Raw genomic sequence first — 21711 nt, 5'->3', positions numbered from 1 at the left:
GGGGTCTGCCCGAGTGCCTTAGTCCACTGTCCTTTCTCTGTCTTGTTACCCCAGGTTTTGTACGGGTGTTTATCGGAAACTCCCCGGAGGCAAATTGGGTGTTTGTCGGGGGGTTGGATTTCTACTACGATGTTATGATGAAGTGTTGATCTTTTCATGAAACTCCTTGGCGTTGGAATGGGTAGGAAACCAAGCACAATCGGTTGTTGGGTGGAGGTGGACTTATGTTGTCGGCTTGTCTGTCGTGGATGGACGGCTGGGGCGCTGGCGGTGTTACGCCGCGCTCCTGACCGTTTTTCCCGCTCCGCGCGGGACTACTAGGAAGTCTGATTTTCCGTACATGTGTAAAGGGCTGAAGCGGAGGAAGAGAACGATACATCAAAGCAGCCAAATCGAGAATTCGTGTCAATAGGCACATGGCCTCCGCCGTTCAACCGGTTCGTTTATGAGTTGTGGAAGGGCACTAGGTCGTCGTACAGGGTCGTTTCGCCTGCGAGCACTCCGGTGGTTACCTTAAACCCACGCCGTCCCCGGTCATCACAGTGGAACCAACGAAAGTGCAAATACTTTCCAGTCAGGTCACGCCCGTGTTAATATCATCATACCATGCACAGTCAGAAGGCCACAGACAGAAGGCCACAGATAGTTATCGAACATCGAGAAACAGGCATTGATGGGATCCCGATGTATTGATAAGCAGAAGACACTTTTTTCTGATGCCATGCGCCGTCCCATGTCCCAATAGCCTTCCTCCCAGTGACCAATCCGTCTTGAAGACCTGTTTTACAGATCCAACGCCTTGATGGCCATATCCTTGGCACCATCAAAAGTCTTGTTTCCACCAATGAAGCCAGCAGCGTGGACAAAGACACCCCCGGGAATACCAGTGATGCCGTCGAGCTCCTCGTCTCTGAATCCGCGCCACGCCTCGGGAAGGGGCTTGCGGCTCTCGAAAGAATCCTTGGTGACGGGAACAGCCTGCACACGCCACTTGGCATCAGGGGCGGGCTTCTCCGGGTACAAGACGTACACGACGGACGGGTTTCCGCCCTCGAGGGAGTAGAGGTGGTCCTTCCAGGGAGCGCTCTGGCCCTCGAGAACCAGCAGGCGGCCCTGGGGGTCGTACTGCGTACGCTTCTCAAAGGCGGCCTGCACGACGGCGCGGGCGGGCAGCCACGCCTTGGCGTAGTAGTCAAGGTCGGCGTCGAACTCCTCGCCGATGCGGCGGCTCGCCTTGGCGAAGCGCTCGTCCTCCAGGCGCTGGGCCTCGACGGGGTCGGAGGGGACGGGGTCGTTCCAGTTGGGGTTCAGACGGCCGACGACGGAGCCGAGGGTGAAGGCGCCCTCGCTGAAGCGCTTCTCGAGACCGGCGGCGGCGACGGCCTTGGGGTCGTAGACGGAGATGCCGTTGTCGTGGGCGTCGAGGGCCTCGACGAAGCTCTCGTACAGCTTGTTGTACAGGAGCTCGACCTCGGGGCTGTCCTCGGAAACGGGGGTCTCGGCGCCCTCGCTGAGCTTCTGGGCGATGATGGCCTTGCCGAAGTGCATGAAGACGAGGCCGGCGGAGGAGAGCTTGGTCGCCTTGCCCGGGAAGGTGGTGGTGAAGCCGCGCTGGTGGTGGTCGTAGCGCTTCTTGCCGTCGTCGTACTCGCCGCCAACATCGACGACGGTGTGGCAGGTCCCAAGGAGCTTGGGGTCGCGGGTGCGAACCAGGTTGGAGTCCTTGTACGTGGGCAGCAGGCGCAGCATGTGCACGGCCAGGGCCTCGTCGGCGTGGAAGTGGCCGTTGTGGGTGCCGATAGTGACGGGCGACATCTTGAGTCTCTTTGCAGCGTTTTCAGCCATTCGTAAAGGTTTGCTAGTTCTGAAAAAGCTGCGGAACATGCAGCTGAGGGGTAGATTTGTGGGTGAGGAAAGCTCCTTCGCTTTCAGAGTGCCAGCTCAATTTTTTTTCAACTGTTTGGGTATCTTTGAAAAGAAGCTTTTTTTTCGTTACCCCTTGATATCGTGATATTCGTAGTATTGGGTTCTCACAAACAAAGCCAAGCTGTGGATTGTTGTCGAAAAGTTGGTGGTGATGGATCGTGGAAGGCAAAATGTGAAGTTTTGAGATGTGATAGCCACACTCCCCGACCCCAGCTCAAGCCACACCAATCACAAGCAAGATAAACCTTTCTTATCACCACGCCACTGTCGGCGTATCAGCGACACTGACGCTTTTCCCAAGCTCCTACTGGAGAGAAGTTGCCAGGACCGATCGCAGCCTCGCCCTGCATCCGCGCGCCCGTGGAAACCCCCAACGCAACTCTGGTCACGTCGCCCGTACACAATTGCAACTATCCATCAATGTCATCAACAACAGCGAGCCCCATCAGTATCCGATGAGCACGACCATACCTTTTGAAGCGTAGCTCGCCCACTTTCCTTTTCACATTCCAATCGACGAAAACTCCATCCATCTCGGCCGTCGCGATTGATTACTTCCCTACGGAACGAGCATTCGAAAACCCTCACACGCACTCACCATGCCTGCCGCAATGGAAGACGCGAACGGCAGCGTCGCCCGCGACGTCAAGGACGAACACAACGACTCCGACGACGGAAGGGCAGGCGACGGAAAGACGACGTATAAGTCGTGGAAGAAGAAGTACCGCAAGATGCGCATCACGTTCGACCAGAAGATGCACGATTGCGAGGAGCTGCATCGTCAAGAGTCGAAAGCGCTCGCCACTGCAAAGCAAATCGCCATCGAGAACGAGTGAGCCACCAGAAATGCCATCAACGGCCTCCCCCCTGAATCTTTCGACAATGCATTGACTTTTCTCTTACCAGTCGCATCCTTGATCTCCTCATGGATATGAACTCCTCAGCACAGATTCCCTTCGACAAACGCGTCGACATCGCCCAACCACCACCCAAAGATGTGCCGTATTCTCCGCTCGATGTCGACGAGGTTACCGCTGTCGAGGCCGCCGATACCGATGAGCTCAACAAGCCGACGAAGTCTCTCACGGTCCTTCTCAAGGACGTACCTCATTCAACCTATGTTCAAGCAAAGGAGCATTCCCCCTCCGTCGTAGCAGACATGGAGCCCGCCCCCGGAGTATCGCACACCCCAGCCTTCCTCACCCCAGACGACATCGACGACTACCTCTACGATGTCGACAGGCGCATCGACCCGGAGCACCTCCTCCCGACCCTCGCCCCATCCGCCCGAACAAACGTTCCCTTGCCGGAAGCCAATCCGCACGCCCTGTCCCAGAGCATCGCCATGAAGAACCCTACGAGCGTGTACAACTGGCTCCGTAAGCACGCACCCAAGACGTTCCTGCAAGATGCCGAGAACGCCGCCGCCGCAGCCGTAGGAGACGAAGAGCACGCCGTCGAAACACCGCAAACCGACGGCCGCAGACGACGCGGCGGTGCTAGGGGCGAGGGCAGTCGAGGCGGACGCGGTTCTCGCGGCGGCAAGCGCGCCTCCCTCGCGGCGTCTCGCGCAGAGAAGGCCGCCGAGAGGGCGGCGGAGAAGGCTGCCATCGCCGCCGAGCGTGCTGCAGCTATGCGTGAGGCCGCCGAGGCCTGGGAAGCCATGGAAGAGGACGACGACGACGTGGCCGTCGCGACCCCGATTACCGGCCGCGGTAAGAGGAAGCGCGCAGCCGCCAAGGACGACGATGACGGCGGCTACAGGCCTAGGGGGTCTGTAGGACGTCCGGCCAAGAAGAAGCGCAAGAGCGAGGGAGCCGACGCCGGAACTCCCACAGTATCAAAGAGAGGGCGTAAGAGCGCAGCCCTGGACGACTAGAGGGCGGCTCTTAGGTTTCGAAGGCTGGCTGAGCTCCGTCACTACTGGGGCGATCATGGATGCGAAGACCTCGAAGTTTACATGGTGCGATGGATGTGCGATAGCTACTTTGCCGCGTTGTAGGAGCACTATTGCTTGGCGCGAAAAGTCTGTTTTTTCCTCTCCTTTTTCTTTCTCGGTCCGTCGCAATCGTCTATTTTCTAGACTTGTACATTATACACTAAATCAATCAGGGGAGAATCAGTGCTCCCAAAGGTAGACCTAGGAGACGACGGCATGTACGTGTTTTCGTGGTGGGCTGGCTGTGCGGCGGGTGGGAGACCTGAGCCTCGCAAAGCTCGAGTATGGGGCATGCAGGTGGTACGCAGGGCAGGTGTCACGGAAATTCATCGCGGGAGCATTTTCTCGCAAGGGGTAAATTAGGCAAGGCAGCAAATCAAATGACACCTTTTTCTTTGTGCTTCTCCATCTTCTTTCAGCATAGTGGACTATCATCCAGATTGTGTTCAAAAATTGGTTGGTTTCGTTATTTACCACTGGGTGCTTCCCTTTGTACAGATGGCCCCAAAGGTTATCTTCACTCTCTCCCCCGCCCTCCGTTCTGTCCTCGCAAGTAAATGCTAAACAGATGTGATATCAAATAAAACGAGAAATACAATCCGCACACACTAAGATGCCTGTATGCCCATGCCGTCTGCTTGTGTTCTTGCTTCAAACCGCGCAAAACAGAAATACCCAATGTCGTTAAAGCCCATAGGTACAGAGGCCGTAGGCGGCACTTCCCTGCTCTTTTCTTCCTTTCTACAGTTGTCAAGGGTCTAGTCTAAACCCTGCCCTTCATCGTATGCCTCCTGAAACTTCGTGGGAGATCACACGCGTAACGGCCGCGCTCTAAGTCGGAGAGGCACTTTACAGCTTCTGCTTGAGGATGTTCTTCATGCGGCGCTCGACGGCGTCGAGGTACTCGTTGGTGGTGACGTAGTCCTCGCGGGCGGTCTTGCCGCAGGCGAGGGCCAGGTCCTTGGTCATGATGCCGTCGACGTCGACGGTGTCGACGCAGGCCTTCTCGAGAGACTCGGCGAAGGCGACGAGCTCGGGGGTGTCGTCGAGCTTGCCGCGCTGGATGAGGCCGCGGGTCCAGGCGAAGATGGAGGCGATGGGGTTGGTGGAGGTCTCCTTGCCCTTCTGGTGCTCGCGGAAGTGGCGGGTGACGGTGCCGTGGGCGGCCTCGGACTCGAAGGTCTTGCCGTCGGGCGTGATGAGGACGGAGGTCATGAGGCCGAGGGAGCCGAAGCCCTGAGCGACGATGTCAGACTGGACGTCGCCGTCGTAGTTCTTGAGCGCCATGATGTAGCCGCCGGAGCTCTTGACCATCTGGGCGACCATGTCGTCGATGAGGCGGTGCTCGTACCAGATGCCCTTGGCCTCGAACTCGGCCTTGTACTGGGTGTCGTAGAGCTCCTGGAAGATGTCCTTGAAGCGGCCGTCGTACTTCTTGAGGATGGTGTTCTTGGTGGACATGTAGAGGGGCAGGCCCTTCTGGATGGCGAGCTTGAAGGATGCGTGGGCGAAGCCGGTGATGGACTCGTCGGTGTTGTACTGGGTCTGGGCGACGCCGCCGCCCTCCTTGAACTTGTAGACCTCGATCTCCTGGGGCTCGCCGCCCTCGGGAGTGTAGACCATCTTCAGAGTGCCGGGGCCGGGGAGGACGGCATCCTTGGCGCGGTACTGGTCGCCAAAGGCGTGACGGCCGATGACGATGGGCTTCTTCCAGCCGGGGACCAGGCGGGGAACGCGGGGGATGACGATGGGCTCGCGGAAGACGGTACCGCCGAGGTGGTTACGGATGGTGCCGTTGGGGGAGAGCCACACTGCGGAGAGGGGTCATTGTGTTAGTCTACGAAGGAGGTACGTTTATTTTTGTCATGGGGTTGCAACTCTAAGGGCATCGGGGAGAACGGGAGGGGCCGGGGCTGCATCTGCCATGCGGGAGCTCGCGCCGGAAAACTTTATGCAGCTACCGGCGCAGCGCCCGGAATGCGGGGAGCAGGCGGCGGCGGTGGCACTGAGACAAGTATCTCGGGGTTGGGGGCCGGAGAACCGCAATTGCTTGCAGAATCACGCAGCCACAACGCCGGCGCATGGAGGGGAGAGGAAAGTGACGAGAGGTGGATACGTTCAGGTGTACTCACTCTGCTTCAGGTTGAACTCCTTGACACGGGCCTCATCGGGGGTGATGGTGGCGCACTTGACACCGACGGAGTACTTCTTGATGGCCTCGGCGGCGTCGAGGGTGACCTTGTCGTTGGTCTCGTCACGGTAGGGCAGGCCGAGGTCGTAGTACTTGAGGTCGATGTCGAGGTAGGGGTGGATGAACTTGTCCTTGATGGTCTGCCAGATGATGCGGGTCATCTCGTCGCCGTCGAGCTCGACGACGGGGTTCTTGACCTTGATCTTGGCGGCGGTAGCCATTGTGCGGGCAATGTTGAATGCGGAGAAGGAGGAGTTGGGGACGACAAAGGAGGGCCGGAGGGCGAAGGTTGCGGGACGGCGGAGGAAGCGGGCTGCGTTCATGATGGCGGCGGTTTTTGTGTGTATCGCGGGGTTTTTGTTGTGAGGGGTTCCCTTATTTTTTTTCTCGGCTCTTGTCGGTCGGTCGCGGGGAAGGGGTGGTTCTCAGAAGAGCCGCGGTTACTGAACTGCTGGGTACCGGGTAGTAGTCTGATTCCGGGTGGCGGCGGACGGGAAGGAGGGGAAACGATGCAACAAGATGACTGGCTTCCGGAGCTGTTGGCTTGCTGCAGGATGCTGCTGCTGCTTGCTTGATGCGTGAAGAGTGTCAGGCGCGGGAGCAGAGACGGCTGGGACTAGAAAACTAACGCTGACGATCGCGAAGCCACGACAAGACACTAAAAAAATTAAGAGTGCGGTGGTTTTGTTGGAGTTGGAGGAGGAGAAGTTTGCGACAAGCAAAAGGCAATTGACAGCAAACCACTTGGAGGAGACCGGGACGTTGATGAGGAGAAGGAGGCGAGGAGCGGAAGAGGGAAAAAGGATGGCCGGTTGCAATTGAAACCTGTCAAAGCAAGAGTCAAGCACCACCAAAAAAATACCTTGGACCAGGTATCTCGAGAGAGAGGGCGAAGAGCGAGCGAGAGCGGGAGGGTAGCCGAGCCGAGATCGTCACAGGAAAGTGTTCCGGAGACCGGTGAGTGGGCGGCGAGCAAAGTAGAGGTACTACAAGAGCTCCAGCAACTTGCACTGAATCATGCGGCAGATTCTCCCATTCTGCTGGGTGCAATTGCGGCCCTTTCGAGTACCGCGACTTGGGTTGGCATCAATGGATCACAGCGGCCCCTCCTCGTCGACCTTGACCTGGCGGCGAGACAACGGGGGCTTGCTTGTGTCTTCACCTCGGACCTCTCTTCGGCCACTGCTCGCGACCTAAATGACTCTGATGGAGCCTTTGTGATCCTATATCGGCTTTTGGGCCTGAGCTAAAGCTGACTCTTCTAGCTCTTGAGAGAGTTTTTTTTCCTTCTTTTGTAGTAATTCGCGCTCGTGGTGAGCAACAGCCTGGCGTCACGCTACCCCGATGCATGAAGAAGGTCAATCTTCTGCAACAGAACAGTTTTTTCTGCAGCGGACAACAAGCAAAGCAAACTGATCACGCCAGTCTGTGCTGCAGAGCATGTGGCAGTGGCAGGGTCCTAGCTACCTAAGGTGAGGTACCATGTCAAGCAGTGTCTCAGGCGCTTCTAGGCCGTGACCTCTGCTACAACGGAACCCCTCGCCGCTCTGTTTGCGGGCAAATCATCATCGTCATTGGAGGGAAATGGGACGGGGAAAATGCAGGTAATGACTGTGATTGGAAGGGTTAACAAGGACGACTGGACGAGAGCAACCCTCCCATGTCATTTCTGGTGCGGTACATGATAAAATGTCCTGATGTGGTGGTCTTGTCTCCCCCACATGTTGCCAGAGCTTCGTGCGGGGAAAGCTGTCGAAACGTCTCTCCAAGGCATTGATCAGAGCATCTTGATTTTGCGCATGTCTTCTCCCAAGGAGTATTTATGCTCAATCACGTTATGCATTTCTGCGAGGCCCCGACTGCGAAAATGAAGCCGCCGGAGCGCGCCGCCGGGACTTAACCCAGACTCCTCGTCCAACTACCCGTTCATCCAGCCGTCAACCCCTCTTCTCAAGGATACCCAAGGTCCAACGGCTCACTCAATGGCACTCAATCCACCCATTCGCAACATCTCCTGTCCCTCTGGAGCTCCCGCGATAACTCCCAAAGCACTTACACAATAATTGACAATAAAATCATGTCCAGCAAAGCCGCCTAGATAGAGAAAAGGCTCGCTGAAACCAACTTTTGAATCCACAGCCAGCAACAAGAACCCCACTATGACTGCTTTTTCCCGCCCAAGGAAGCGGGGCCGTTCAGCTTCACTCCTCCGATCTCGGTGCCGCTCACACATCCGCGCCCCCGATTCCCGCGAGCAGCGAACCTGACGAGAAGCGCAAAGGGAAAATGCCACCGAAATCACCGAGATCACCGAGGTTACACACAGCAGACCCGGCGGCCGGCTGAGCGCCAGGTCTTACTTAAGCTGCCGCTTATCTAATATAAAGCTTGGCGAGGCAGAATACCTAGACTTACTGCACGTCAAGGCGGTGAGCTCACGGCGGGACAGTGTTTGGTTGCACGAAAAAGCCAAGCCTCATCTTCTCCCAAAAGGAATACCTACCTGGCCAACGTACACCACCGCGGGCTTCTCGCATCCCGCGGGCCATCGTACATGTGTTCGCCGCTGATGAGGTACGTAGGCCAGACGCTCCGCTCCGCACGCGTCCATTGATAGTCGGGCCATCACCATCACCGTCGACACCGTCTTCGCCAATGAGTCCGTCCATGTCTTGCCAGCGCAGCACGATACGACCGCACAGGTGTAAACGTCAGTGACACGCTCTCATCCTCATCCTCCAGGGGGGGGTCGCTCATGTATGTAATACCAGCCTGCCAGCCCAGCCCAGGCCTGCGATGCGATGCGATGCGATACAACAGATGCGGTAACTTAACACGCACACGCACACCCTAAGCCCTGTACAACGTCCCGTAAATAGAGATACCGTGCATCTTTTCCATCTGACTCTGGTTTAGGCTCGGACGAGAGGGGGGAGGAACGATTGCGGACGGATGAGAAGACAGGGTGTTACCGAGGTCAGACGGAGTGTATCCACGGCGCCGAAAGGAAGGTCCAACAACATGCACCACGGCCTGCGTCTTCCTCAGCCCAGCAGGGTGCAACAATGGCTGCCCAGCCCCGATTACTCTCGGCGGAGGAGCAAGAAACACGCCGAATCACACACTCACGCCGCCGTAGTGCTGCGCATCTCTGCCCAGTCAGATCATTTGCCATGTCTGAGACACACAAGAAAACGATCCTCTCAACTCACACTTCAAACACTCAGTCGCACTCGCATGCTTCAGCCCTATTTTTCCTTATTCCTGGTTTTCTAAGCGACTCGGCTCGGCGGAGGGGCGGCAGGGGCTTGGCCTTTGGAGGTCACGTCGGACGGTCGCTTGCGGCCAGCTCGGCCGGGAAAGTCGGTCAACTTCGGCCATCCTGTACCCGACTCCTGCATGCCGCCTTGGTGGTGATCTTCACACTACCGTTTGTACCTCTATGTCCCCCCTATCCGATCCTGCCTTGCCTGCCAGAAGGCTAACATCAAATCGGCGAGACATTCACCTCTCTCTCTCTCTCTCACTCTCACCCATCTCATGACATGATATTCACAGACAACATCGTCATCCACGCACGAGAAAACAAACCTCCGAATTGGAACCCAAACACAGCATAGCTCGTCCATCTACTGCACAGCAATCAAGGAAGCCTATCCTACCCGCAAATCCCGCGCTAGCTCGCCAAAAGATCCCAGAATACGGCACACGAAAAAGAGGCCAAACACGGACAGGGATGTCAGAGGTTCGTTATCCGTCCCCCCGGCCGCCCGTATCTCGACACGCTAGCGCGCTGGCCTGCCTAGTCAGAGAGTCTACTTTGACCTGCGTCAGTGTCATTCAGTTGCATACAAACCCCTTCCTGTCAACAACACATGGACTGGCATCCATCACCGCCTTATGACGATTACCACGGGATCAGCGCCTCTAATACGCATAAACGACCTTCTTGCCGCCTTTCTCTTGTGACACCTCTCTCACTCTCGCGCAAGGCGCCTCGCCGTGCCGTGCGCCTACATCTCCCCCTCATCACCGACATCTTGTCAATTCAACATCCAGGGAAAAGGGCGTGATCGCCAGGCAAGAAGAATGAATTCTTCCCTTAAACATGCCGATGGTCCTTCCCTCACCTCGAGCCACAAATCTGGATGCCGGCCACATGTCTGATAATTCCTCCGTGGTCACATCTCAACATCGCTGGGCAAACCGTTTTTCGAACTCTTCTTTCCTGAAAGGCCAAGTACAGCCAGACGCTCAGACTAGCGGCAGTGACAAGATTCAATGATCGCCGTCCAGCTGAAAAAAAGTTGACGTGACCAGGGTGTGTTGTGTGTGTGTGTGTGTGTGTGTGTGCGTGTGTGGTGTGCGCCAAATGGGACCATGTCATGGTTACACACGGACCGCAGCATTCCCTCAGATTGGATAGGCGACAACTGCGCCAAGTGCCCCCTCCAACCATTACCTACACCCAAGCACATATTCGTACATACGAGCAAATGCGATAGTCTGTCGATTTTGTTGACTTTTTCGTGATGAGCCACCGCCTCTCTCTCTCTTTCTCTAATCATTTCCCCACAGGCTGCGGCTGGGTTCTGTTAAATGAAAAACATAATCCCCACGTGCTTCCTTCTTTCCAATCCCACCAAGAAATTGTTTCAACACTGGTTCATGGATATTAAACCGGGATCAAACAACCCAATCAGAAAAGACCTGGGACGACTGAATATGCCCTGCCCAATCCCACGAGGCTGTTTCTGCGGCCGATCACCAGAAATGGCATGTATCTTGCAAATCAAACCATGCTTCCCCAAGGTGTTCAGCCTAACGGTAGACAGCGGTGGACCAAAATCATATTCACGAAACATGTTTAAACCACACACGCCCGACGGAAATATCGCCGCCGCCGTACCGATTCCGTCGCCCCTCCGACACCTTACCTCGACGACGTCTCTCTCGACTGAAGGGTGTACCGTAGTGGCTGAGCCCCTTCCTCCTCCTTCACCCCCCGTCACACGGCCCAAACAGGGAAACACATAACAATCTCTCGTCAGATGCTTAAGACGCGGTACTGGTGAAATTAAAGCTTCTGACACGGCGAAAAACACAGTACAGCCTTTTTGCGTGCGATTCCTTCCGCGACGGAAGCGAGGCCGTTTCTGGCGTTTTTGGCTAATGGAGGGGGGAGGGGGTGTGTGTTGTACAGAACATGGGCTCATCTCGAGAGTCTCTCTGTCTTGCTTAGCCTCTCCCGCTCCCGCCACCCCATGTTCCTTCCTTCCTCGCGCTTGCCTGTCAACGAGCGTGTTCTGTCCGTGGAAAATTCAAGGGCGAGGTGGAATTATGTGCTGCGTATGCCCGATCTGGGGCATCTATGTGATGCGGTGTGGTGTCGCTAGGGCGGGTTGCGGTGCAGGTATGTCATTGAGAATGCTCATATGTATTTTCCCAAACAGGGGTATCTCTCTATTATTACCAAGTATTGCTTTCTCCTCCTCTTATTTGCATGTCTGCCGTCGAATCATAGAAATCGTTAATGTACACGGCTATTTGCAGCAACAGCCCATGGACAACCCATGGTTGCTGTAATAGCCGTTGTCGTAAAGAAGAAGAAAAAAATCTCCTCTCCCCCTGGCCAAGGGATGTGAAAGCCTGAAGAAGGTAAGCCGTCATCGTATCCGTGAGGATGATGATGATGATGACTGATGAACTGCACCCCTCCCTGGCCGCCCCACAGGGCTCCGCCGAATGCGAGGGACACGGAAACAAAAAAGGTCCCTTCGCAGCCCCACATTAAAAACGATAGAGACAACCCTTTCCGCCAGTGTCTTCTCATCATCCCGAATATGCCTTGCGCCACACATATGCAAGAGCCTTTCAAACCACCACCCTGTCGTATCAGATGGACAATCCATCATCCCCAATTCCCAAGGAATGGAACAGAGTACAGAACCAGGAACCAAACATGGGCAGAATAGGGTGAGCAAAATCGAAACACAGCCCCCGCCGCCATGCAGAAACACCACACAGGAAACAAAAGACAAAAGTGACCGAACACCGAGGACCTCTCCCAACCACCCTCACCCCTCATCCTGTGCTACTGCAGCTCCGCTCTGCCTGCATCTTCAGATGTGGGTGTGCGCAAAGCCACACAGCCTGCGTGGAACTCTTCTCGAAGCCTTCCCAGTCGGGTAAGGCTCGACATGCCGACGTCGACTCGCAGCGAAGACCACCAACACCTTCCCCTCGCAGCACCACTTCGTACTCCCAGAATTCCGTTCGTCTCTCACCTCTGGGTCGTACACACACACCTATACACACCCTCCCCCATGCCTTCCCGCTCCACATGACTGCCCGAGAAGAAACATGTTCCCATGCAAGAGGGCCACAGCGCCAATCGCATCTAGACTCAAAAGGTGAAAACTCCAACCATTCAAACAGTTTAAACGGCCTAGGCAAGGCACCTTTGGGTCCAACCAGCAGGCAGGCAGGAAGAAGCGACCGGGGGCCTTTTGGTTCGGAGTCTGACGCCGCCGCCGACTCATAGCTCGACTGACAGCTGTTGCCGCCGCCGGTCCACCAGTTCCGAGGAGAGAGGCCACCACGACCGACTCCGTGATTGGCCACCTTGGCCTATCCGCAGCGAACCACCGGGCCCTGGTGAGAAAACTTGCGAACGCACGGGTTGGCCCCAGACGTCATGATTTCTCGTCGCCGAGCTCGCAGAAGCGGCAGGACGAGAGAGGGAGTCTGATAGAGCTGTGTCTGTGTGCGCATGCCATGGTGGTGTTCGCTGGCCCGCGGGACCTCAGCCGCACTTTTGTAAGTTTGCTCAAAGTCCAATGAGAAAATCCCCGTTCGAATGAGTCGGCGTGGTCAGAGTCGTGTCGGGCAACGGACCCCGGAGGGCATCCTTGGGGTGGCAGAGGCAAGGTCCAAGATGTGCGGAAAGAACAACACATCCACCACCACTTGATCGCGCGCGCGCACACGCCCCCCCGGAAACCTGGTTTCGTCTTCTCATGTCCCTTCCTCCGTAACCCGTTCGCGAACGTCGGTCGACACCATGTGGGGTATGTATGCTTCTTGCAGGTTCATCATTGCTGCGCACTCTAGGCATCAGCATGTCCACCCAATGAGAAGTCCACTCTGCAAAGAGGCGCAGCCGGCGTAGCAGCTTTCTCTTGTGTGTCTCTTCCCTTGACCGCAGCTTCGTCTCCATTGTCGCGACTCGGCTCGAATCGACTCGAGGAGCTTCGAGGTTGACAGCTCCGGGGAATGCTCGAGCGCGAGCTCAATGCCAACCTCTGGCTCGCTTGCGCTTGTCTTCGCACGGGTTCTTGCATTTGGGGCAGACATGGTCGGGGTACGAGTTGACGTCGACCCTGATCAGACACTTTGAGCACCGCCACCACCGGGACGACAGATTACGGCCCTGGAGCCAGCTGTCATCCACGTGCGTGCCCCGCTTGAAGATGTCCTCGTTGTGATAGTCTCGCAAGTGATCGCGGAAGTGGTCTCGTCGTCCGAACGGTTCGTTCTTCCTCGAACACTTGGGATAATCGCACTTGTGAGCCTCCTTCTTGGACGGGTCCTGGTGCACTTGTCTGTAGTGTCTCTCGAGGTCTGCCTTCCTCTTGAACGGGTTCGCGGTACAGCCGGCTTCCAGGCAGGGAAACTTGTAGTCTACCACCTCTTGCTGTTCTTGTCCTCTGCAGTTTTTCACAGCCTTGTTAGCTTCAATCCGTGTTGGGGGAAAGCGGCCTCCCTGTCGTCTACTCACCCCTGGTGAGGTATCACCGCTGGATACTGCCCTGCAGGAACGAATCGTGGTTTCATCTGCCAGTAACCTCCATCCTCGGTGGGGACGTAGTCATATTTTGACCAGTCGACGTCGCCATAGTAGGAATCCGTCGTCTGCTGCGCCGAAGAGGACGCGGCGGTGGCGTAGTCGTCGCCGTAATAACCGCCGGTGTCCTCGCCGTAGTACGACGCATAGCTGTTGTCCGTCGGGGAGTGGCTCATGTTCGTCGTGTGGTAAGCGTAGGACATGCCTGGCGATCCAGGCGAGCCGTAGGAGGACGGTGTGAGGGGCTCTCTGCTTGAGCTGGTGTCGGACAGCTGTCTAACGAGCGCCGGTGCCTCTAGGAACGTGGGAGATTCAAGGAAGTCTCCTCCCGCCGACACTGGAGACGTTGCGTTAACATAATAGCTCGCGCCGCGGTAGTATTGGCTGCCCATTGTGTGATGGGTGAACAACTGTCGTGCTGTCTAAACCGTTTTGTATCCCGGTCTGTGGATAGCAGTTCAGTAAGGAGAGGGTCGCCCTTGTCAAGGTGAATTGGGAAGTAAAGGATAGCATGTGGTCGAGGGGAGGTTGGCCCGGAAGTAAACTTGCTGGGGGGTATTGAAGTAGAAATCAGTGATGACTTACACAATCAGACGCCGCTACGGGTTGGTCGTGGGGGTCTGACTTCAGATGGATGCAAGCGTGGCGTGCAAGCAGCTTCCCATCTGAAAAGCTTGAAAGTTGGTTGGTTGACGTCCGAGTTGTTTCTGGCCGCCTCGGGGGGATGTTTACGTTTTGGTAAGGAGTGTGGGTGGTTCTTTCTTTTACCTCAAACTAGACAGATCGACCTTTTGGCTCGGGGAGCTTGATGTTTGGCTTTTGGAAGGATTGAACAGTTGGAATGTGTGAAGTGATTACAAACAATGGATACACGAGTCGGGGTGGGAAACGGGTGGTTCAAGTATTACGGACACGAAGGCAAGGCAAGGCCAAGTTCACCGCCATGCTCGATGAAGGAATACGTCAACCTCGAGCGGCACGGCTAGGTAGAGAGACACGAGATGTGGCAGCAGAAGTAGCGGAATGGAGTCATGGTTGTCCACCCGGCGCACATGGCTTCATCTCCGTAAGACGGCCTTGGGTCCCCCCTTGGTCTTGGCTAATGGGGAGCCTCAAAAGGGCGCAAAGTTGACCCTGGGCCTGTGCCGTGTAGGGTCGAGATGGATTAAGTTATGTGCCTAGGCGGCGCGAAGCGAGGAGACAACTGCAGGTGCTGGGGACCTTGGGACCCTCCACACACAAGTTGAAGCTCTCAGAGGCGGTCCTCGGTGAGTGACATACTTCTAGAAAGGGGCTTAGAAGCCGCCAGCCACCCAGTCGATGGATTCAACGCGCGAAGACATGCATGTACTAGCAGCTGGCACGTCGACGTATTGGCAACATGTGTAGACAAGGTCAGCTCAGACCCGCCGCACTCCCCCCGTACCCATGACGATTTGTGGATGTGCGAGCAGCGTCCTATCACTAGACAGGGCTGGCGGGGGAATAAGGTGTCGGGACGTGCAGGGAAGGGGGCCTCAACGGCCGTTTACATGGACATCTTGTCGGAAGGGGGTCGACTTGAGGAGACTTGCGGGCTGGGCAGTCAGCTCTGAGAAACGCTGGGTTGATGCTCATTGGCAAAGATACTAACGACCCAAGACATGTCTGGTAGACCCAAAAGATAAACCGGGGCAGGGTAAGGGCTATTACGGAAATGTTTCTGGCGGTCGGTTTGGACGGCACGAAGAGTCGAGGAGTCGAGACAGGGTCAAGACAAGGACAAGGTCAGTCAACCCGGAGTTGGGGACAGCATGTACTGCGTTTTAGGCTTGTTCTTGTTGGTAGGGGTGGTGGACTGGACTGGTGGTGGTGTATGCAGTCACGTATGGAGAAGTATGGTGCAAGGTACCTTGTTTTAGCTCAAGTAGGTACTCCTGCTCTGTTTGTATCCATAGAGCAGGGTAAAAGAAGGTAAGTGGTAAGGTAGGCTTGGCATGTTCTTGTCGTGTTGTTGGTGGTGTGCGGTGGTGGTCCCTAGGCAAGGGGTCGTTTGTGTCTAGCTCGAGCGTGAGAGACCAGTAAGGGCAGTGTCGACTAGAAAAACAGGGGCGAGATATGTCATGGCAATGCTCAGGTTTATCGCTCATTGGAACGAGTGAGCAGACGGGGGGCTCGGGGCGGACTTGGCAGAAATGCGATGCGGCTGTCGAGTTGAGATAGAGGTGAAGATCGGAATCGCGGAGGAGGCTTGACTCGAAGAGTAACACACTATGTCGTTGCCTGGCCGGGCCCCGCACTGCCACACTAGTGGCCCCGTGAACGCTTGCAGTCCTTGCAGCCCAGGGTCCAACATGCTGAAGTGGAATCAGCCGAGAGACAATGGTACCGCAAATCACGAACCGCTCACTGGCCATCCGTACTATGCAGTAATAAGGCAGGTGAGGCCATGACCCGGTGGCAGCAGCATGCGCTGCGAGCATGCGTCTGGCTGCCGAGCCCAGGCATGAGCAAGCATCAAAAGAGGCACGGTCAGGTAGCGACGCGAACACGCTTCGTACCTCGGTTGACGCTTCCATGCCCCATGTCCTCGAGATGGACTCAACGCTCACGATCCAAAGGTATGACTGGTCGGCCGAATGGCTGACTGGGCTGCGCAGTTGCAGTGCAACCACCGTCAGGATGTCTGTTCTGCCTTCGGGGGCCAATCCGCTGGATCCGCCGCAGAGCTGCATGACTGCCCACCTGAATAGCCTGAGAGACCCAGATGGGCCAAAGTCAGCAGGCGAGTGAGATGCAATGAAGACGAACTCTGGACCTCTTCCGGCCTACTTGCCCGGCCAGATTGCCCACTCTGACAATCTCAAGCGGTCCGTCCTGGACAGCAGGTTCCACGGACGGTAATGGCCACGGTGGCCGATGACGGTCTACGACTGGGGCTGCGGTTGTGCACCTTCTCGCATTTTGCGGTGTCTGCCCGTCTTTTCGACTCATCCTGCTCGCCTTCGTCGCCGAGACGATGCATTTTGGCATTGGGTCAGCTGTCTCCGAGGAAATGGGTTGCGCCGTCGCTGTTTGCGACAGAAATGCAAAGAAGGGTCGCCCCCCTGGCAGGCCGAATGGGGAAAAAGATACGGCGGGCCTGCGGAGTGCCTCAGCGGTCGAGCTGACAGGCGAAGGGGATGTGATGTGCCGCGATGCAGTGCGGGCGATTGACTCGGTGAAGCTAAGTGACGAAGCGAAGCGCTCTCCATCGCTCGCCCTCAATGCCAATGGGTGCCTGCCGGTTGGTTCACCCCAAAAGCGCGCAACACAGAGAGGCGACATTGGCACACGAGATCCATCCCTGATGGAGACATTGTTCGGACGAGCCATTTTCTGGAAGACGCAAAGAATGTTCTTCTGCAGCAAGCTCGGGGCGATTCGAGGGGAGACATCGTCTCGAGGCGGTGGGTTCCAACGAGCTTGTCACCTCCGCCAACTGCAAGAGAATGTCATGTGTGGCCAAAATGGAGTCCAGGCTCGGTCATGATCAGAGGGTAAGGTCCTCAGGTCGTCCAATGTGCCCGCCTTGTACGGCCCCTCCTGGGTTGGACCCGACCGCTGTGCAGCTGTCATAGTGGGGCCCCTCTTGCCTTCTAGAAAACTTCCATCGCTTAACGCACCTTAATGGTACCTAGATGATGACCTGGGTGACCTGCGTATCGTTCCGCGGGCCCCACGACATTGCCCACTCCGACTCCATCCCCTGCCACCACAACCATCACTACCACCACCAACACGAACTGCATTTACTCTGTTCTGTTTTGTACTGCCTGCCTGCCTGGCTTTTCCCTTGTGCCTACTTAACCGCTTTAGGCACCTTGCCTCACCTTATCTACATTGCCCGACCTTACCTAACCTCCAAAATGCGATGCACCTCCTCCCCTGCTGACGACTACCTTACGTTGCTGCTCTTCCCTGCAGCTACCTACTTACCTAGAAACCTGCCTAGCTACATACCGCCATCGTTCTTGCTTAAACTTAACTGGCTGCCTACGCTCAACCACTCATCTGCGTCCAAGCCGACTTCCTACCTGGAGCTTCTACGCCCGGCTTATGATATGACATGGTGGCGGAGCGTCTTTATTGCAGACGGCAACGGCTTCGCTGGCCCTGTCGTCGTCTCTCACTGTAACCATCTGTGGTAATTTTTGCCTCGAAAGAGACGATTATGGGGTCATTCGGTAACCTGCAACCGAGCAACCGAGAAACACACACATCATCGAGGCTGAGCAGCCGCGTATGGCCCCAGACACCATGTGTTGTTGTTGTGTGTGGCTGCTTTACGGGTAAACGCGACTGTGCCGTTGTGATGTGCAGCACCATCTAGAACTACCTTACTAGTGGCTGCTGCCAAGTTTCAACCTAAACCCAGCATCAACCGCAGTCATCGATATGTGTAACCATGACGCTCCCCCTCAACAACCAAGCATTCTCTGCCATTGGGCAATTGCGGACATAGATCGCCCGAGGCAAGAGCACAAGTCGGGTATCACCATGAGCATACTTGCAACCGCCAAGGGCAAAAGCCCCATCTGGGGTCACGCGGCGGTGGCGGGGCATTTCTTCTTCCATGTGCAAAGGTAGTATTCATCAGGCGGCCTATCGCCTAACCTTGAATGACCAGTCAGTAGTCAGTGTACTCAACAAAGATTGGGCCAGATCAGCCCTGGCCGTATGTTTCCGCAAAACGAGGCAAACGCCATTCCTCCCCGATACCAGAGGCTCGAGAAACCCATCCCAATCCGGGGCTACGCCTGGTAATACCGTGTGAACAATGCCACCTATTCATACATCGTCCTCGAGGAACTTGTAGGCGAACTTGAAGTCCGCTTTTCTACGGTTCATCCTGCGCGAGTCGTTAGTACTGGCTCTGGTTTCTGTCGTCCCCAAGAAAGACTTACCATGTGCTCTCATAGTCGAAGAACCGGTATGTGCCTTGCTCAAACTCCTCCGTAATGTTCTTCGGTTCCTCATGGCGCTGGAACCAGGTTTGGTACTGCTTATGAAACCGCCAACTCTGATCCTTCAGCGCCTTGGCCGCCAGGTATTGTTGGGGCGTGCCTTGCTTGTAGTAGAAGACGTAGAATAGAGTGTCAGGATCGATGCGCTGGTACAGACGCGGGTCCTCGAATAGCGGAAGAGGCTCCGAAGGGAAGCCGGTTCCTGACGACGAAATGCGCACGTCGGGGCGGTAGGTCCGCGGTACATCCGTGTCCATAATGTCGGGGCACATGGCCTGCGATGCCTGGAGCATGCGCTGTGTGGTCGCTGAGGTGTAGGAAGGCGGGCGCTTGCGTGACGTCTCGAACGACTCGACGAGGTCTTGGAGAGAAGCGGGAAGGTGGTATATCGACTCCTCTTCTTCTTCCTCCACGACAGGCTTGACACCGTTGGCGGCGCCGTTCGTTTGAGCAGCTATAGATGGTCAGCATATGAAGTCGACTGCAATTCCGTGGCAGCTTACCCTTGGCAGCTTCCGCCGCCTCCGCCGCGGCTTGGTTCTTGGCTGCCCGCTTTTCCGCTTTGCTCGGAGTGGGCATTGCCTTTGCGCTGGTTGCGGGGGCCTCGCTCGTGCTTGCTGACGGTACCGTTGGCTGCTTGATTTCCGGCTCTTTCGCAGCGACTGGGTGTGCGGATGTCGTTGCTGGAGAGTTTGATACGCTCGTCTTGGCCTGCGCTGGACTGGCAATGGCGACGGGTTGGGCGCCTGGTGGAGGTGGCAACGGGGAGATTCCAATCTTGTCTGACGCCGCTGCTGCCGCCGCCGCAGAAGCGTACTTGAGGCCTTCTGCAGGTCTTGCGGGAACAGATGCTGGCTTCATGACGGGGCCGCTCGAGTTGCCGTTGCTGATAGTCGCTAATGGCGTATGCAGCGTTGCCAGCGCCGGTAAGGGGGACTTGGATTGCGCACTCGACCTCCGTCCCGACGCAGATACCTCGGCCACTGCCTTTGGCTTTGCGCTTGGAGGCTTGATGATCTCGGGCTCCGGTGTTGGCTCCTCTGCTTGCGACTGGGCGTCTTGCGACGATCCCTTGTCACCATCCTGAGGCATGCCGTACACGCCCTCCTCCTCGTCCAAGTTCAAGTCATCGTACATCTCGTCGTCCTCGATATAGTCGTCGTTCATGCCATCTGAAACGTAATAGCGGATCAATTCCTCGAGGTCGGTCACTTGATCCGTATCCACGCCACCGTTCTCGAGGGATCTCCGAATTAGCTCAAGTTTGCTCTGATGCCATTTATGGCGCTCAATGATGCGCTCGATCTCGGCGATGCGCTCGGCCTTGGCAGACTGGTTCTTGCCCTTCTTCATGGTGGCTTGTATCGACTCGCTCTCGGCTTCGAGGGTCTCGATCTGTTGTTCCAGCTCGTCGACCATGCTGCTCAGGAAATCGCTTGCCTCTGCCTTGGCCTGTTCTTGTGGGTCGAGTTTCGCTGAAGAGGCCAACCCTTCCTTGGAGTATGCCTTAGTCTTCATGGCCTTCTCGACGGCCTTGAACTTCTCCATTTGCTGCGAGAGAGTTAGCAGAGCCACGGAAGGCTACCGCGGGATCATGGGCCACCGACCGTCTCGATCAAGCGACGGTGTTCCAGTAAAGGAGCCTTGTCCTTGATGTCGTTGCTTGCGGCCCATGTCTTGATCTGATCTCGTAGACGCTGGAGCTTCTTGATTTCACGCTTGAGGTTGTCCTCCAGCTTCTCCTTCTGAGAAATGTTATTCGATTGCTCGATTTTCTCGTAGATGGCCTCGAACTCGGCGACGCCTTCGGCCACCTTCTTGAAGCACTTGTCGACTTCTTGTTGCAGTTTTCGTGCCGCCATGGTGCCTGATTGTGTGTGTATCAGGGATGGAGATCGTTCGTCCGGCTTGGAGTTTCGGTATCGACTGATTGGGGGTGTCAGGTATGGTTGTGGTGATTGATGGCGATGATGACGGCTTCGGATCGGAGCTCAGGCTCGTCTGATGCGCTATCGATGTGCCGATGGGCGGAGAGTGGGTGGTGATGAGGTTTTGTGTCCCTCGAATGACGACTACTGCGCCGAAAAATACCGGCGATCAGTGATTGCGCGATCCAAATTTGCTTGCAACAAACAGATGCGGCTGTTTGATGATTTGAGGCTGCGGAAGAAAGAACCGCCAGCTGGAGGCGTGGGTGAAAGCCGTGCGCCAAGGTGGGACGTCTGGAGGTACCTTGTTTGTGGTAGAGGGAAAGTCTGAGGTGAGAGGTAAACAAGCACCATATACTGGTGAAGTGGGGAATTTTTATTTTTGTCAGGTGGTCGTAGTATTTCAGGCACTTCTAATGACCCAAGCCGCGACTTTTAGGTGGCTCTAAAGTGATTGAGCACCCAACGTGTAACATCTGAGTTATTCTAGGTCTATCTGAAGGAAGTCGCGACTGTCCAGGTCTGCACTGTGTAGGGCGAATGATGACACGGCCCCTTTCAGCCCAGCCTGCCACTCCAGTCGCGTTCAGGGATGTGAAGACCTGCCACCAACCTGCACGCACCCTATTAAACTCCCTGTCAGCCTGTCTATCCAGGTGTCTAGCACCCAATAGCTTCAATTTCCAGCCGTCCAGTGTCTCGATTTTTGATTGCGGGCTGCTTCTATCTCTGGCCGCTCTCATTTCTATTCCCAGCAAGCATTGGGTTGCAACCCGAAGCAAACAGATCGTAGCTGTGCCCTCTGGTTTCCTTGAGGATCTAACCCCCTCCCCCTCAAATCGCCGGGCGTAAGCCAAGGCCACAAACCCCAGGACGCCTTGGTCGCTAGCCTGTCT

General features: G+C 56.2%; 5 protein-coding genes across 5 annotated transcripts; 1 reads left to right on the top strand and 4 right to left on the bottom strand.

Moving 5' to 3' along the window:
- Positions 1-783: 783 nt before the first annotated feature.
- C27H6.8 (UPF0160 protein C27H6.8) lies at positions 784-1815 on the bottom strand (the record flags this gene model as incomplete). Its single annotated transcript, XM_032033550.1, has 1 exon — positions 784-1815. The coding sequence occupies one exon, from the start codon at positions 1813-1815 to the stop codon at positions 784-786; it is 1032 nt and encodes a 343-aa protein (XP_031887413.1).
- A 710-nt stretch (positions 1816-2525) lies between these two features.
- CGGC5_v005987 (uncharacterized protein) lies at positions 2526-3805 on the top strand (the record flags this gene model as incomplete). The annotated part of the gene is made up of 2 exons (XM_032033549.1): positions 2526-2758; positions 2833-3805. 2 exons carry the CDS (start codon positions 2526-2528, stop codon positions 3803-3805), a joined length of 1206 nt encoding a protein of 401 aa, XP_031887414.1.
- Positions 3806-4714: 909 nt separating this feature from the next.
- Positions 4715-6379, bottom strand: CGGC5_v005986 (Isocitrate dehydrogenase; the record flags this gene model as incomplete). Its single annotated transcript, XM_032033548.1, has 2 exons — positions 4715-5676; positions 5998-6379. The coding sequence occupies 2 exons, from the start codon at positions 6377-6379 to the stop codon at positions 4715-4717; spliced, it is 1344 nt and encodes a 447-aa protein (XP_031887411.1).
- A 6968-nt stretch (positions 6380-13347) lies between these two features.
- Positions 13348-14294, bottom strand: CGGC5_v005985 (uncharacterized protein; the record flags this gene model as incomplete). Its single annotated transcript, XM_032033545.1, has 2 exons — positions 13348-13765; positions 13837-14294. The coding sequence occupies 2 exons, from the start codon at positions 14292-14294 to the stop codon at positions 13348-13350; spliced, it is 876 nt and encodes a 291-aa protein (XP_031887256.1).
- A 4417-nt stretch (positions 14295-18711) lies between these two features.
- not3 (General negative regulator of transcription subunit 3) lies at positions 18712-20749 on the bottom strand (the record flags this gene model as incomplete). Its single annotated transcript, XM_032033544.1, has 4 exons — positions 18712-18772; positions 18828-19341; positions 19391-20438; positions 20495-20749. The coding sequence occupies 4 exons, from the start codon at positions 20747-20749 to the stop codon at positions 18712-18714; spliced, it is 1878 nt and encodes a 625-aa protein (XP_031887255.1).
- Positions 20750-21711: the final 962 nt, after the last annotated feature.

This window comes from Colletotrichum fructicola (assembly GCF_000319635.2).
Source record: "Colletotrichum fructicola Nara gc5 chromosome Unknown KSG_Nara_v1_contig03, whole genome shotgun sequence".
Lineage (NCBI taxonomy): Eukaryota > Fungi > Ascomycota > Sordariomycetes > Glomerellales > Glomerellaceae > Colletotrichum > Colletotrichum fructicola.
The sequence above is the reverse complement of the archived record's forward strand: the minus strand, read 5'-3'. Positions and strand labels throughout refer to the sequence as shown.